The sequence below is a fragment of the Adelges cooleyi genome, unplaced genomic scaffold, assembly GCF_023614345.1.
Source record: "Adelges cooleyi isolate 19-005CV unplaced genomic scaffold, UGA_ACOO_1.1 ACOO_flye_CR_arks_rails_tigmint_CR_PRNA_1, whole genome shotgun sequence".
Classification (NCBI taxonomy): Eukaryota; Metazoa; Arthropoda; class Insecta; order Hemiptera; family Adelgidae; genus Adelges; species Adelges cooleyi.
Window position 1 is genome coordinate 2,386,693 of NW_026095751.1, and position 18,399 is coordinate 2,405,091.

General features: G+C 28.0%; 1 protein-coding gene across 2 annotated transcripts; it reads right to left on the reverse strand.

The window, feature by feature from the left end:
* Positions 1 to 7,402: 7,402 nt before the first annotated feature.
* Positions 7,403 to 11,712, reverse strand: LOC126833977 (uncharacterized). Of its 2 annotated transcripts, none has more exons than XR_007685024.1 (6): positions 11,599 to 11,712; positions 8,612 to 8,768; positions 8,468 to 8,538; positions 8,252 to 8,355; positions 8,023 to 8,150; positions 7,403 to 7,504 (listed from the first exon to the last, which is right to left on the reverse strand). XR_007685024.1 is itself a non-coding variant. In XM_050565607.1 (6 exons), the coding sequence occupies exons 1-5, from the start codon at positions 11,686 to 11,688 to the stop codon at positions 8,038 to 8,040; spliced, it is 576 nt and encodes a 191-aa protein (XP_050421564.1). In that variant the 5' UTR covers positions 11,689 to 11,712; the 3' UTR covers positions 7,403 to 7,504; positions 8,023 to 8,037. The 2 variants fall into 2 exon arrangements, 1 of the variants encoding a protein (XP_050421564.1); XM_050565607.1 differs by having other exon boundaries at positions 8,211 to 8,355.
* Between the last annotated feature and the right edge of the window lie 6,687 nt (positions 11,713 to 18,399).

Below are 18,399 nucleotides of genomic sequence, written 5' to 3' on the forward strand. Positions count from 1 at the left end.
TCAAGTCACTACCTAATAATAGTATACACATAATACTAGGAGACCTAAATGCGAAAATTGAAAAAGAGAGTGTTCAAACCAACAATCGGTTCACAAAGTCTACATAAAATGACAAATGATAATGGCCTTAGACTTATTGACCTATCAACTGGGAAAGGTTTTTTAATACAAAGTACGATGTTCACCCATAAAAACATCCATAAAGGAACTTGGAGGTCACGCGATGGAAGATTTATGAATCAAATAGATCATTTGTTAATAAATTCGATGTATACAACGTTGATACGCCCAGTGGTGTTATACGGTTCAGAAACTTGGCCTCTCAGGAAAACAGAAGAAATAGAATTGGAGGTTTTCGAAAGAAAAATTCTGAGAAAGAATTTTGGACCATGTAAGGATGATCAAACCGGGGCATGGAGGAAACGACATTATCAAAAACTCCAGGGCCTTTTTCAACGCCCCAACATTACAAAAAAATAATCTCAGACAGAATGAGCAGCGGAGGGCAGAGGTAGTTGATGGAACGTATACTTGAAGGGCTGGTCTTAAAGACCCATTAAAAAAAAAATAATAATGACAACATCTTACTTGAGGAGATATTAAAGACAGTTCTAGGATTTTCAATTCCAAATTCGTACTGGATAAGATGTCTGATAACTAAATTACTGTCTGGCTTATTGCGATCACCGTATAATTTAATACATTCTTCTATTTGACTCCTATTTAGCCCAGTGCTCTAAAATATTGTATAATTAATTATAATTTAACACTTAGTATCAGGCGATCCATTTAAAGTTGTACGCTCATTTTCTGGGAATATTATACCATTTTATAGTTTTCCTTTTGAAAAAAATGTTTATATTTTATAATATTATAAAATTCTCAAATATTTTAAAACTGATAATTAATTACTTAATACTGATTATCGACCATTTAACATTTTTAGCCAATTAAATTTTTGTTAAATTAAAAAGTTTATAACATATACGTTACCTTTTAATAGCATTTGACCATAAGGTTTTAACGCATAAGTGATAGAACTATGTTATATAACTCACCTTATATAAGAAGTATATAACTATATTTATTTTAGGAAATATTATTTAAAGAAATAAGTATCTTACCCATACAAATGTAAAGAAATACACTGCGCAGAGAATAACAGCAGTCTTTAAATTCATATAGTATAGTTCTTTATATTTTGGCACTGAAGTCAAAATAACGAAATAACAGAAAGACTAACTTTGTGAGTGACAAAATTTCATAAATATTCGTGTTTGTTAGTTGAAGAGTATTTACTAGGCACACATAATGGTGTACTTTATTTTTTGTATTACTTTATTTGTTTTCTTCTCTGTTTTTCGGTCATTGTAATATTTTATTTAATCACAATTCTTAGCTAGAGCAGTATCTCCGGACTAGATAGTACATCTTATGAAATCGACTGATTAGCTAAATCTACATATTATTTTTTTAAATTACCAGTAGTTATAGAAACCAAAGAGTTATCACTGGATTAATTACCAAACAAAAAACGTATTATTTAATAAGATAAAACAATTGTCGACTTCCAAGCTAAAATAGTATAATAAATTAGCTCTAAAATGGTCTATGAATTTTCTATAATAATACTAAAAATTACTCTTTTCACACGTTGCCTTTATCCCAAAACTCGACAAGTCCCCGCCCCCCGGAGACCTGATATTGTTTAGTAGTTATTAACTAAAATATACTAAAGTATACATGTACATATATTTACCATTATTAATAATATTATCCCGAATACTAATACAAAAAAAATAACACAAACTAATCTTAAAATATTCTCTTCGTATCAACAACTTAGTCGTTATAAATTATAATCTGTATATTCAACATTTTTCGTTAAATTTAAAAGTTAATAAAACATAAACGTTACCTTTTATAGCATAAGGCCATACGATTTTAAGTTTAAATGCATAATTGATAGAACTATGTTATATAGGTCACCTTCTATAATAAGTATATAACTATATTTATTTTAGAGAAACAAGTATCTTACCCACACAGGTGTAAAGAAATACACCGCGCAGAGAATAACAACACTCTTAAAATACATAATGTTTAGTTTTTAAGATAATTGAAATTTAATGAAGTACGTGAGAATGGAAAGACTGTTGGCGCTGAAGTCAAAATATCGAATTAAATCAAAACAAGTATAATAAGAATTGTCGTGTCTTTTATAGTCTTATATATTGGCTTATGATAAACTTTGTGAGTGACAAAATTTAATAAATCTTATGTGTTTGCTAATTAATTTCGCACACGATGTACATTCGCTTCTAAGGTGGAAGGTGAAGAATATTTACACAATGGTGTGTATTATATTTTCTCGTATTACTGTAATTTTTTGAGCTTTTTAAAAAGAACAACATGTGGCCCTTTACTCGTTTCAATTTAAAGTCTCAAAAAATACATCTTACAATACTTTTTTATGCACACGATGCCTACATGCGAAATATGAAATATCGTGGTCAAGTTTTTGTTCTAAAATATGACATCTACTATTTAACCGACCTGTATTACTAGCAGCCCTGTCAAATACAAACGCCTAGATTTTTTCTAATAAATACCATTTCTCTAGAGTTTCATATATAATATCAGAAGTCATTTCATATCCGTGTCCAAGTCAATCTTTGGAGTCCCGTCAACTGTTGTGCATTAGAATAGGGCTGTAACCATTATCAAGAGTAGACTAACTTCTGATTTTCCCTTGTTAGCTGGCTATAATTTAGAATCCCAGTTATTTAAATTGCCAAATTTACACTTACAATATATTAGATTCCAAATACTTACCCTATTCTTAATTAAATAAGTTAGTTTTTGTTTTTTTCAAAAGGATCTTTTAAAAATATTACTTAAAGAACTCCCTGTTGGGATATAGGCTGCAATGTTGCATATATAGGTTCTTGGACGATCAGTTCTCTAGTATTCTTTTTAACTTTTTTTTGGAGGGGGGGGGGTGTTCGCTAACTTTCCTCTGTATTGTTTGGATTTTTGTCTTTCTCTTTATTTGTACTCACGCCTTTACATTTTGTAAAAGCAAAACTAAATTATCTGATTTGACTTTACCTATAAGTGTTTATGCATAAACACATAAATTTGCATGACGACTTATTGTGTCAAATTGCTCAATCAATAAAACGATAAATGTAATACTGCCGAGGTGTATTTTGTAATAAATTGATTACATTGCTATAGGCATCGTGTAATATGCTGTATTTGATGTTAAAAAACCCACGATTGTGGAAATACTTAAATTTCTTTAAAATATGATAAAATGACAAATTTAGATATTCTAGTCGTCGGGTGTCTTCATTATTCCTTTGTCTATTAAGAAACTGCAACAATCAATTTCGATATATTCTATCATATTTTAAAGGAATTTAAGTGATTTAAACAATTTGAATTTTTTTTTCCGTATGGTTTTTTTTAAGTTAATTAAAATTTGTATTTTAAAAGTTGATATTTTTAACCTTTATTACCCATTATTCACAAAGAAACGTTTACTGTCTACGTCTTAATATGGCATATGGCATACTTGTGTCAGTAATTATTAATACCAATTTTACATATTATTGTGCGCACGTGTATTAATCAGAGAATTTTATTAACATCGCAAATACTAGTAAAGCCTAAAACTATGTACCGATTGCTTCTTTCTGTACTCAAAATTGTATTGTAATAAAACAATTTCCAGGATTCAACTAATCCCAAAACCCTGGGTGATGAGGAGTTGCTAAAGCTCTGATGTAGCTGATGAAATCATTAACGTTATGGCACCTTTAAGTTACATTTTTAAGTTTCAAGTTTAAAAACAAGCATCGAAGCTAAAAATCGAAATTGATTTGAATTTTTTTTAAAAATGGCATAGAGAATATTAAATTACACTGACAATATCAGCTGGACTATAGTTACTCCTTTTAACTTACATCATCGCACAATGCCATACAGTTTGTCCATTACAAGTTATGCATTCGTCCTTAATGCTATTTGAAAATAATTTATTATATTAAAAATAAAACTGAAACAATGTTTTGCGCTTATAATTGACATGACCAAACAAAAGATTCCAACAGAATGTTAACGTTAACTGCTGTTTCATATAAAACAATTTCAATGTAATCTTTACAAATTCCGGTTAAACCTTATTGATTTATTTGTACTATAGCATGACTAAAATGTACTATGTTAAACGTTGTCAAATGTACCTAATATTATTTTAAACAGATTATAATTGAAATTGATAAAACGAGAACCAGTAGATGATAATAGTTTTGCTTTGATCTTGAAAAATATTACGAACACATTTGTATGGCTTTAGTTAATTTCTGTTTAAATATATTCAATTGTATAAATGACATAGCTAGGCATGGAGTGAGACATTGCTTACTCGACAGTAAGCAACACCGGACACTTGACTTTAAACCGTTTTGGACATTTTTTTTTTAAGTATAAACAAATTGTAATCGAATCGTTAAGCAAGCAGTGCCGGACACTCGCTATTTTTGGTAGGTTGATCGTTTCCGATCTGACAGATAACTAGACTCCCACTACAGTTATGAGTACTTAGCTTAGAACATATTTTTTCTCAAGTACATTTGTTTTATGAATTCTGGTCACTAGCTATATGTGCTATGTACTATAATGGCATTACACACCAAAAAGTTTGAAAATCGCACAATATACTCAGGCACAGTGTACTCAGGTGTTTCCCATGATGCCAAATGTTACTTGGCTAAAGTTACCTAGCAGTGTTTTGTTTCTTTAACCGAATACATTGCAATGAATTTCTAATATATTTTTTTTATAATGTTCAATAGTTTATAGATGTATCTACAATTATTATTTTTTGTATTATATAAAATCAGGGTTGGGGAGGGTAAGGGATACTTAAAACCTTTAAACTTAAAGGTAGTGTGTTAAAAATATCTAAATTTCTACGGTTTTTTAGCGAGAGATTCGAATTTGAGCTTACAGTATACACTATATACCTATAGCTCCTATATCTCCTCCTCCGCTTCAGTTGGAATTTAAAAATTATAAGTTTCCTGTCGTCAAAATAAAAAATTAATTGGTCCGTTTTTTGTGTTGTGCACCTTCGTTTATTTATTTAAATTCGTAATATATGCATTTAATGATATACACATTTTTTCTTTTACAATTTGCATCCTAAATAACAATTTTTTTTTTTTGTGTATATTGTACGGTGTAGATTTGGAACGACAACGTCCATTTTACCAAAAACACCTTATAACTCTACATCATTCCTTATAATATTATTTCTACCGTCACTCAATAATATGATAGTATATGGATCAATCTCTGATAGAAATATTTTTTCGAGGCATTTATACCGATAAAAATTACCAAATCTCAATCAGCGTTCAATATTATTTAAGTAGACTTTTTTAGTTACAAACAACTAAAATTATTACAAACCAAAACGTTCATGACAAACATTTGCAAATTTTATACTCAATGTATTTATACTGTTGTATTAAGTATTTTGTTATATTTTTCTAATTAAACGTTAGGATATGTTACGGATAATTTTGCATGTATAATGTGGATCGGTTTCGTTATTAATCTAGGCCTGTGTTCCACGCGCCAGGCAAACATATGTGCAGATGGGGCTTATAAATAATATGAATGTTGTGTACGATGGTAATAGTTTACGTACAGAAACCCACCGTTTTCCCAAACTGTAAACGTTGTACTTAAAGCGTCAAGGCCAAGCGAATAGCGATACACATTTTTACCAATACCATAATAGCGAGCCATATAGGTTATATTATTTTATTACCTATGAAATGTAAATAATATGATCAAACCGCTTTGGTGTTGTTTTAATAATAATCGACCTACGTTCAATCTGGGTTTTTGAGAACAGATATAGACCAATGACTTGAAATACTAAAAATATAGAAAAAGATTCTACTCCTTTAATAGTTAAAGGGTGAAGGGATCATAACTTTTGAACATTTCCAGAAAAAACGGGTTTTTTCATCGTCTCAAAATAAAAGAAAAAATTGGGATTTTTTTAAAAATAATAATACATTTCTAAAAAACAATTTTTTTTTGAAATGATAAAATAAATAGTAAGTTTTATTTTCGTATAATCAATAATACAAATAATGATAATCAATTGTGTTTGGATCATATTATGCGAAATACATTTAAAACTAATCGATAGATGATCTAATCAATTTTAGGGAAAAAATCCTTATCGAATTTTACAGGATTGTCACTTTGCTTAATAATGTCAGGCCACTAATTTATTATATATTGTTGTACTTACTAGGTGCCACGATTATACATTTACTTTATAACTTATATTTACCGAATAACAGAAAATTATACTATACAGTATCAGTATACTGAACAGTATGTTAAATCAAAATTTTTAGATACATTTTCCTATATATATATATATATAATGTATATTATGTCATATATTTTTCTTGTAAAAAAGGAGTATTAACCCTGAGGAGTGATGACTAAAACCAAATTTTTTTAAATTCAATTAGGTACTTATTTCACAAACGTCTGAGGTAATGATAACTTTTTTTCATGTAGACCAAAGTACGCCAGGTTAGGTTAAGTTCTATTTATTATTTTAATTCCTGTTATAGTACTGTGTATATTGAATATAGGTGTGCAACTACAAATATGCATAAGCACGCTCTGAAGGAAAACTTGATTTTTATTATTTGCCTTATTTTTTTTTTTGCACAGGGTCTAAATTGGTTGATTTTATTAATTAATAATAATTCAAATGGTATACTTACTGGTGATAAAAAGTTAGGAAAACTATTCAAACTATAGGACTATTAACTAATTACTCATCTTGGAGAAAAAGAAAGTTACGGGCCTCTGTTTAGAAAAAAATATTGGACATCCGTTGGACACCAAGTAAATAAAGTTCATCAGATTTTGCATAGCCAATTCCTAATACATTTTACGGTTGTCTTGATGAACTATTTTAAGTTATATATTTTATAAATCAATAAAAATTTGACTTTAAAAAGTAAAATAAAACTAAAAGTAGATAAGGTAGACTAATAATAACATTCTAAATTATATGGCCAAAAACACAGTTAAAGCATTCTAGTAAGAATGTAATCTAAGTGTCCGAGGAACTCAGATAAAAGGCGCCGTCCTAGAACACTTTGCATGGGAAAAACTAACTCCTAATCTTTTCTATTGACTGCTGAAAAAATAGTGTTTCAAAATTATAATAGGTATTTAATTAATTAAAAACAATCACATTTAGGTACTGAATCGATTATCATTATATTAAATATTATTTCATATATCTTGTGACAAGAAAAAAATACATAATTATTTTAATTTTGTATACTGGACATTCAAGCGTGATACTTTAAATATTATAAGAACTAAATTATGTGAATTCATAAACATAAATTGAGGTGTAGAAAATTGCTGCCGCCAAATTTTTGGGCTGTTAACAAAAAAATAAAAAAATAATATATTATGAATTTAAACATTTCAATAATTCAAAAATAGTTTTTATGATTACTTTTATACATTTAGAGAAAATATTAACAAAAAGTCAATAGATAAAATACATTTTTCGTCGTGTATGTTATGTCATGTTTATCGTTTTGAAAAGGCATTTTGAGGAAACTGATTTAAAGTTAATAGTATAAAAATGTATTAGATAGTGGTGATTCACGATATTTTAAAGCTAAAATACTAAAAACTTAAAAAGTGAATATTTTTTTTAAACTAGTGGCGTCCAGAATAGAAATTATTAAGGCTCATTGCTTAGGAAATTTTTCATACATTTTACCATTAAGCTTAAACTTGGAATCGTATATATTAGCATAACAAAAAGATAATATGGATTTTGATACTATTTCGAAACTATTGTCCGATTACGCGTTACAGAATACAATTAAAATATTATTAAAAAACAGTTTTTATTTGAAACACATATAATTATAAAGAAAAACCTACCACACGATTTTTTAATTATATTATTTTGCATATCTTCAATAATTGTTCTAACGAGCAACTATCGTTTGGTGTCTGGTGCTTTTGGATAAGTAAGAATAATAAGTATTGGGCAACGTTTATTTCTATACCTAAAAATCAAAATACCATTTTTTTAGATAAAAACATAAATAGCATTTTCACCAAATTACCATTAATTAAATTCATTGTTACAAAAAATTCTTCCACGAACTTTTTCGCTTCATCACCGGAAAGTATATCGTTTTTGTCCTTGTCAAGTTTTTTGAAGAAAGTTATCAATTTTCTGATCTCTTCTGCACAGAACACCATCTTGTTCTAACAAATTTACAATGTAAAACTATGTATAGCGTTACGAACAATTAAATAATAGGGAAGTAATGCACGACAACAAAGAAATTTTAAATTGGTAAAAAACAAATTATATTACATTTGTGTGATCTGTCTTAGAATGTTCTGCCGTAACGATTATTAACTCCATCAACTCTTTAGCAGTGGGTCCTATGCAAGTTATATATTATACAAGAAATCAGAATGTATCTAACGTGCATTTATATTTATATATTATTCTTACGGCTAGATCGAAATAACTCTTTTTGTGATTCTTCATCTATTTCAAACTCTATGAGGATTTGTTCAATTTTCCCAGGATCAATGCAGCCGTTATTAGTTTTATTATGTTTATACAATTCAATGAACTTTTCTAATTGTTGTTGGTTAAGACCATTGCCCTATAATGTAAGCCAAAAGGAAAAATATTAAAATAGCTGTATACTAATTTCAAAAGACATTTTATATTTTAAGCATTTGTAAAATGTTAAACAATTTATTAACTACTATTTTGTTATGATTCTTTAACTTTTGATTTGTTTACGCAGTTTTAGCCTATATATTTTTATTCAGAAAACTTAGTTTTTTTGATAGCAACTTTTGAATTCAAATGGTAACGAAGTGTATATTTTATTAACTTTTTAAGTTGAGAATAACGTACTAAACATTTTTGACCGGGCAAACCAGTTTCGGATAACTATTTTTTGGAGTTTTAAGTTTAGGGCAGGAGGAAAGGTGTATTTTTATTTTTATCTGCGCGCATTTCCCAACCGCACTTCCTCTCCTATCCTAACTTATAAACTCTTTTAACTTTAACAATAAACTGAAACTGGTTATCGACCATTCAAAATGTTATAATATATTGTTCTCTATTTAAAAAGATAGTAAAATATATACGTTATATAAACTCTGTGAGAAAATCTTTATATATTTATATATATGTATATATATTTATTTATTTATAAAAACATGTGTGGGGTTATACTTCCAGTGAAGTAGCCCCATTCTTAATATAATAATTAGACTATGTCGAAGGGTTTCAGTCGTTTGAGTCGTCTGATGTCTTGCGAGTTGTGAAGGAGTGTTATGCCAGCTGTATTTGAGTGAAACTTCAGTCTTTTTGCGTGTTTGCGGGAAATCGGGTAATTTCATCCTGCACCAATATTATTTTCAGATCGCGGTGGATGATCTCGTTCTTATCATACCGATATGCTGCAACAAGAGATATGTTTTGTCAATAATGGGTGTTTTCGATATAAGACTTACTGGTGCAATCCCACAGTCGAATACCATAGATCCAAATCGGCTTAACGATCTATACATACAGGAGACGTTTGCTGGTTAGGTCCGAGCTGAGTGTCGCCAACTAACCAAAACAGTTTACGTATTTTTTCTTTGAATTGCAACTTTTTATTGCGTACATGATATTTCCAGTTAAGTCGCGTGTTTGGGTGCATTCCAAGATATTTTTCTGATCATTTTGTAGGATTATCTGTTGGTTTAGCGTCTCTGGGAGTAGTCAACGTGCACCGAATTGTCAATATTGATTTTTATTTTCCAACAATTTGACTAATCGTAAATGTTGTTGATTGTTACTTGTAGGATCTCAGACGCAGCTTAACACACTTCCACTGTTAGTAAAAACATTTTTCATGATACAATATTTATGAAACACAACACGTGAATTCAGCACTACAAAGCGGACCATTCGTGTTCCTTGTTCGACAAACAAAACGCAACTTTCTTATTTAATTGCACTTACATAATTCGCTGGAAGTTGAAAAGTATTCGCTAGACATTATGTATGTCTTATCTATAGATAAAGTAGCTATTTAAATAATATGTTATTTGGGTCGTAGTTAATAACATTTTCCGGATTTTCAATACTAAAATCTTTCGTAAAATGTAATATATAATTTTATTTGACTCCTATTTAGCCCAGTGTTCTAAAATAAAGTATAATTAATTATAATTTAACACTTAGTATTAGGCGATCCATTTAAAGCTGTACACTCATTTTCTGGGAATATTATTACCATTTTATAGTTTTCCTTTTGAAAAAAATGTTTATATTTTATAATATTATAAAATTATCAAATATTTAAAAACTGATAAGTAATTACTCAATACTGATTAACGACGATTTAACATTTTTAGCCAATTTAATTTTTGTTAAATTAAAAAGTTTCAAACATATACGTTACCTTTTAATAGCATATGACCATAAGGTTTTAACGCATAAGTGATAGAACTATGTTATATAACTCACCTTATATAAGAAGTATATAACTATATTTATTTTAGGAAATATTATTTAAAGAAATAAGTATCTTACCCATACAGATGTAAAGAAATACACCGCGCAGAGAATAACAGAAGTCTTAAAATCCATATAGTATAGTTCTTTAGACAATTGGAATTCAATGAAGTACGTGTTGTATAGAACTACTAGTGGCACTGAAGTCAAAATAACGAAATAACAGAAAGACAGAAAGTATATTTGTCATAGCTTTAGAATCTTTTATATTGACTCATGATAAACTTTGTGATTGACAAAGTTTCATAAATATTCGTGTTTGTTAGTTGAAGAATTTTTACTAAACACACATAATGGTGTACTATATTATTTTCTCTGTTTTTCGGTCATTGTAATATTTTATTTAATCACAATTCTTAGTTAGAGCAGTATCTTCGGACCAGATAGTACATCTTATGAAATTGACTGATTAGCTAAATCTACATATTATTTTTTTAAATTACCAGTAGTTATAGAAACCAGAGTTATCACAGGATTAATTAAAAAAAAAAACCCATTATTTAATAAGATAAAACAATTGTCGACTTCCAAGCTAAAGTAGTATAATAAATTAGCTCTAAAATGGTCTATGAATTTTCTATAATAGTACTAAAAATTACTCTTTTCACACGTTGCCTTTATCCCAAAACTCGACAAGTCCCCGCCCCCCGGAGACCTAATATTGTTTAGTAGTTATTAACTAAAATATACTAAAGTATACATGTACATATATTTACCATTATTATTAATATTATCCCGAAAACTAATACAAAAAAAATAACACAAACTAATCTTACAATATTGTCTTTGTATAAACAACTTAGTCGTTTTAAAAATTATAATCCGTATATTCAATAGTCAACATATACATATATATATATATACGAGTATATATTTTTTTAGTTTTCTATATCTTAAAGAAATAACTATCTTACCCATACTGATGTAAACAAATACACCATGTAGAGAATAACAGCATATTTAAAATGCATACTAGTATAGTTATTTAGAACACAGAAATTCATTAATGTACGTGTAGAACAGAAGCACCAACAATTTCAAAGCTATAAGAGATTGAAAAAACATGTTTTAATGTTCCAACTATATTAGAGTTAAAATATTTGTTCAAACCTGCGTTATGAAATCATTGAATAAATATTCATACACCCCTTCCAACTGTACAAATAAAATACTAAAAAAAACCACTCAAGTTGAAGCTAAAAACACAAAAGATTTTTATGAACAACTTATATTACAACAGAAAATGGATCATTGGTAAAATTAATTTACATGACTTTCGTGTAAACTTTTAGTTTCAATGTGAAACTCAATGTCTAACAACCTATAACATTTTTGAATATAACGAGTGAAATTAAATTTTGTAAAAAAACTTTCAAAGTACTAAAAATTTAATATGATAACAGGTATGCACTTAACAAATATTAAATTCCAAACCATACACTCGAATATTGAACGGAATTCCTAAAAAATTGTCTCATAAAAATGTAATTTTAGGTTCTATAATTTACAAAATAGTTATGCTAAGTATTTTGTTTCCATCATAAACCATCTATAGTTTTTTATCAACACGTTATTTTGAAAGTCATTTTATCGAGCTCAGTAACAATAATACTTTTTTAAAGACCCTATCCGTACCCATTATTCTCATCATGTATGTCATTAGTAATTAAATTATTGTAAAATTGAATTTAAGCGACTGTATTTTATAATGACGTCGTTTAATCAATAGATGTTCATTTTATCTGATATCACTCTTTTTTTGAAAAATAAGTATGTGTGTTATTTTATTTAATAATATATATTTATTATAAATCTTGAAATTAAAAATGTTGATAAAACTTGTATAGCTAGTTTATAACGTATAATACATAATTATAAAATGTATATCAGTAGAGAAGTTGAAGGCCACAATTTGAGCACTTAAGTATATTAGTAAATAGTGTGCATCTTTTATAACCTAAGAATTTCTAATTGTAGTTTGTATTTTGGTAAATGTTTCATACTGTAGGAAATTTGAAACTATATACTTGAAATGAGTTTAAGTTAGCTATGATTAATACTAACTAGTAACAACTACAAACAAAAATTATTTTTTATTACATTACAAAAACTGATATTGCCAGATTGTTCGATTTACAAAACATATTTAGTAACAGAGAAAATTCGTATATTATATTTTATGCAATGATACCTTATTGTTCTTAAGAGGCCCAATTCGCCCATTTCTAAGAAGTGTAGTACTTATTGGCATTTTTTCGAAAATCATTATGTCTACTTTGAACTATAGAATATACTTATTAATACAGTAATTATTTAGGATTCTTTATTGATTGATATTAAATTACTAAATAGCAAAACGTCATTTGCAAATATTTTTTGCAATGTTTAGATTAGTTGTCTGATTTTGTACATTCCGGTTATTATAGAAAAAAAAAAAAAAAAACATCAAAGCTAAAAAATAAAATTGGATAACATAACTAATAATAACATTCTAAAATATATAGCCAAAAAACACCTTTGTAGCGTTCCGGGAAAAAAGTAATCTAAGTGAACTAGGAACTCAGATAAAAGTGCGCCGTCTTAGATCACTTTGCAAGGAAAAATCGAACTTTTAATCTTTTTGATTGATTGCAAACGAAATATTGTTGTAAAATTTACAATATGTTATTTATTTAATTAAAAACAATTACTTTTACTTACTAAGTCGTTTAATCATTATATTACTTATTACAGACCCCGTGACAAAACAAAATCAAATTATTTTAATTTCTATTAAAGCATAACATTTAAAATACTAAAATTAATTAATTTTATAAAATAAGAAATATAAATTAGCTTGAGGTGTGGAAAATTGCTGCAAACCAAACATTAGGCTGTTGACAAAAAAAAATTAATTTAAACATTTTAAATAAAATGTATAATATATTATAATAATTTATTACCGCTTTCTAAACTATTGTCAGATTTTGCTTTACAGAATACGATTAAAATATTATGAAGAGCGAGTTTTCATTTGAAGCACACACAATTATAAACAAAAACCTACCACATGATTTTGTAGTTATTTTGGTATTATTTCATATTTCTTCAATAACTCTTCTAACAAGCTGCCATCGTCTCGTACTTCGCGCAATTCAATTAAATGGAACAATACGTAATGGGCAACGTTTATTTTTATATCTAAAAATCAAAATACCAAATTTTTAGATACAATTATTAAAAGTGATTTTATCAAATTACTATTTAAATTAATCGGCGTCAAAAGTTCAGGATCTTCAATGAGAAAATCTGTCACAAACTCTATCGCTTCTTCACCAGAGAGTATACCGTTATTGTTCTTGTCAATTATTTTGAATTTAGATACCAATGTTCTAACCTGTGGTGTACTTAACAAAGTCTCCTGAAGAATTGCCAAGATAATATTATGTACAGCGTAACAAATAATTAAATAATAGGATAATAATGCGTGACAGTAAAGAATTTTAAATAGGTAAAAAATAAGTCCTATTACGTTTCTGTGAGCTGTCTTAGAACGTTCTGCCGTAACGATCAATAACTCCATCAACTCTTTAGCAGCGGGTCCTGTGCAATTTGTAATTATATACTATAAAGGAAGTCAAAATGTATCTAACGTGCATATTTTTATATATTATTCTTACGGTTAGATCGAAATAACTCTTTAGGGGGCGTTCTAGTCATTTCAAACTCTTCGAAGATTTTTTTAATTTTTATAGGATCGATGGAACTGGTAGTAGTTTCATTATACAATCCAACGAACTTTTCTAATTGTTTTTGGCTAAGACCATTGCCCTATAATGTAAGCCAAAAGGAAAAATATTAGAACGGCTGTACACTAATTTCAAAAGACATTTTAAGCATTTGTAAAGTGTTTAACAATTTATTAACTACTATTGTTATGATTCTTTAACTTTTTGTTTTTATATCACATTTTAGCATACATATTTTTATTCAGAAAAATGTATACGGTAAATTTTCAAATATTACAATTATGAGTAGTGGGATGTTGAGTTTTTTTTAAATCCTGATATTAAAAATCCTATGCGGGTATTTCTAGTTATTATACAATGATTTCCCCCCTATTAATCCCTAGAGATACTATTTTTCGTTGCACAAGTATTGGCTTACTTCAGGTAAAATGTCTAACATGATCAACAAGAATTCCGCTTGGTTAGCTATAGCATGACCTAAAATTAAATAAATGAAGATTGTTAACTTGAATTAAACCGCTTTCTCGATCTAAATTTATTATTACCTTTTTCGTCCTTAGGAATTAAGTTTTCGGCCTTTTCTAATTCTTTTTTTTTTATGTTTAATTCTTTAAATAATCGTAATAGTTGTTTATGAGGGAGAAATCCATAATTTTTATTATCTTTTAAGAGTGTGACGAACTTTTCGAGGTACAACTCTACTTCCATGGGCATCAGTGTAGGTTCCTAAGTTCAATAATTATTATTATTATTTCGCAATAAGGTTTTTACATTATTTTGATATTTGTTAATAGTTAATATTTTTCATTGTTAAACTAGTTATTTTAGTTAATTACCTCGAAGTGATCAAATGTTTCATTATACGCTAACGCCACAAATAACTCATTATAATTTACAAAATTTTCTTTAGCTATACAAATTAAAAAGTATTCAATTAGTTTTAATAACAAATATAATAGTTTTTACAAAGCTCGGCAGGTTTAAGATTTATGTATTGCAATCAGTTAACTTGTATACGCTTAACATATTGTGTAATTATTTAGACTGATTAAGTAGTTACTTAATCATGTTAAGTACTTATGCATATTTAAATTTTAACCCAGATTAATTATATTTTTAAAAAGTAATTCTACCTTCTATGTTTTATATCATTATTTATTTTCAACCAAATTGATAGTTTAAAAAACATCAACATTTATTAAAATGGTTAAGTAATAATAAATATTATTTATTGACTAGATAGAATGTAATTAACCACGTATAAACCTATATTAATGCAATAACGTAGCGTTAATTATCTATAGATGTAATGAGTATAATAGCTATTTGAATAATATCTTACTTGGGTCAAAATTAAAAAAAATTTCCGGAATTTTAATACCAAAATCCTTCTTCAAAATGTTTGGGATATCAATCTCAGTTTCGTATAATGTAATACATAATTCTATTTGACTCCTATTTAGCCCAGTGCTCTAAAATAAAGTATAATTAGTTATAATTTAACACTTAGTATTAGGCGATCCATTTTAAGTTGTACACTCATTTTCTGAGAAATTTACTACCATTTTATAGTTTTCCTTTTAAAAAAAATTTTTATTTATTTTACAATATTATACAATTATCAAATATTTAGTTTTTTTAATATTTTGCGAAGTGAATTAATTTTTGTAACTCGAGTAGGAATGTTTATATTTAAAAATTAACTATATTTGTTTTTAAAAAATATTATTTGAATATATAAGTATCTTACCCATACAGATGTACAGAAATACACCGCGCAGAGAATAACAGCACTCTTTAAATGCATAATATTATAGATTTTTAGACGATTGGAATTCAATGAAGTACGGGTAGTATAAGACTACTAGTGGCACTGAAGTCAAAATAAAGAATTAATAGGAATACAAGTATATTTGTCATGGCTTTTAGAATTTTTTATATTGACTCATGATAAACTTTGTGAGTGACAAAATTTCATAAATATTCGTGTTTGTTAGTTGAAGAGTATTCACTAGACATACATAATGGTGTACTATATTTTTTTGTATTATTGTATTTTGTTCTTCCGTTTTTTAGTCATTGTAATATTTTAGTGGAACCCAAAAAAGATCTAGAGCAGTATGTTGAGAGTAAATGATACATTTTACGAAATTGATCATACTGTTTTTAACTTAAATTTAAATTGCAATACCAGACTGATTAGCTAATCTGTAGGTAAAGAAGCTAAAGAATAAAGAGTTACCACTGGATGAAATATAAAAACAAATATATTGTTTAATAAGATAAAACAGTTGTCGATTTCCAAACTAAAATATCAACCATAATCAATGAATTAAATTAATATAAATAACCAGGGACTCTTTAGGGCTATTTTCAGGGACTATTTGTAGTTTAACTATGTTTGAATGTCCTACTTTTTATTTTGTTTTGCCAATTTTAAAATGTTTGGCTCCCTCGTTTGTGTTGAGTTTTGCATGAAATTGTATGAAATGGTATACCGGTGTCGTTATGGAGTTACTTATTTCGCATAAACCAAGGACCTATTAGTGCTATTCCCAAGAACCTATTTTGAACGATTTGTAGTTTAACAATGTTTGTTTAAGATGATGCCCATCATCTAGACATGTATGTGCTGTAAGAGATCTTATTATCGCTGAATAGAGTAATAATGAAGTTTTGATCTGGAGTAATGAGCTGTAGTTAATTAGAGGGTATAACATTTTTAATCATGATTATCCTTGGTTAATTTTTTTTTTTTAATATGAATTTTCCATGTAAGTGTTTCGTCTAGGTAGACTCCAAGATACTTAATAGACTGGTCTCTTTTATTCGAGTTTATTATTTGGTAATTTAGTTTTAATTGGGTTGGTTTAGTGTACCTCCTTAATGTAAATATGTTTGCTTAACTTTTGGTAGGATTTAAGGTAAGTTTCCACTTTGTGAGCCATTGTGGTATTATGGGATATTATGTGATATTATGAGACAGGAGACATTTGTCAAACTTCACTAAAATATACAAATTAATTGTGACTTTCGCTATGCCATTAACGTATACAAACTATGCCAACTTGTTATCTGTCAGATTATTAGCTATAAAAATTTAACACAGAAAATATACAGCAACATCTACTAGAAAGAAACCAGTATAAAGAATACTTATTTGTCGATTGAAACAGAAACTATCGCAGAATACTTATCTCTTTTCAAAAAAATAATTTACACCCTGTAATCATACGCACTCATGCACTTTCATTATACTCATTGTCTTATCCACCCATCAATTCCAAGAGAAGCCATAATACAAAATGAAATATTTACCAGCTCCCTTATACTAACTTTCTATAAAACCAATGACTTCGAAAATTTTTCTTCTGTTCCTAGTGAAATAGGAAACATTTATTTACTTTCATCTACAAATCCCCCATACACTGTAGTACATAATATAATTAAAGAAGTACAAGTTATTATAAGCCAAATGGGCTGGGAAAACAATGAACTAGTAATACTATACCGACTCTTCTTAACAAAATTTGGCTAAAACTCTTGACCGGTCGATTATCAGTCTTGACTAATTACTTTTTAATTTTAAAACTGAGGACGGTAGGAAGGGTGGAGTGAAGTGTTAGTTTTATTTATATAATAAGAAGTGGAATACCCGGATAGGACTTTTCAAATCAGAATTTAAAAATAAACAAAAAACATCCTGTTGTTTGTAGTTTTTTAAAATTAACTTTATACTTTTTTCGAATAAACCGCCGCCGATCGAATTCTACACCGTTTTTCTATGCTAACACGAATGCAAAGGACGCTTGCCTATGTATAACGATTTTGTTTCAAGTCTACACCGACCGGTCCTTTAACATTTTCTGAGCTGCACTATGTTTTGAAACAGGCCGTTCTGTTGACTCAATAAAGATATTTTAACGAACTTAAAGGCAATTAATAAATCATAGTGGCGTTACACCTGCTTCCTTAACTCAGTTAGCA

What these genes read in the sequence shown, in the direction of transcription:
- LOC126833977 (XM_050565607.1), bottom strand. Translation starts at nt 11,688, where the DNA reads ATGAATTTCTGTGTTCTAAATAACTATACTAGTATGCATTTTAAATAT. An exon ending in CTAAGACAGATCACACAAAT is followed by an intron (nt 8,356 to 8,467) that starts GTAATATAATTT and finishes TAAATTTGTTAG; the next exon opens with AACAAGATGGTGTTCTGTGC. An exon ending in AACAATGAATTTAATTAATG is followed by an intron (nt 8,151 to 8,210) that starts GTAATTTGGTGA and finishes TTTGATTTTTAG; the next exon opens with GTATAGAAATAAACGTTGCC.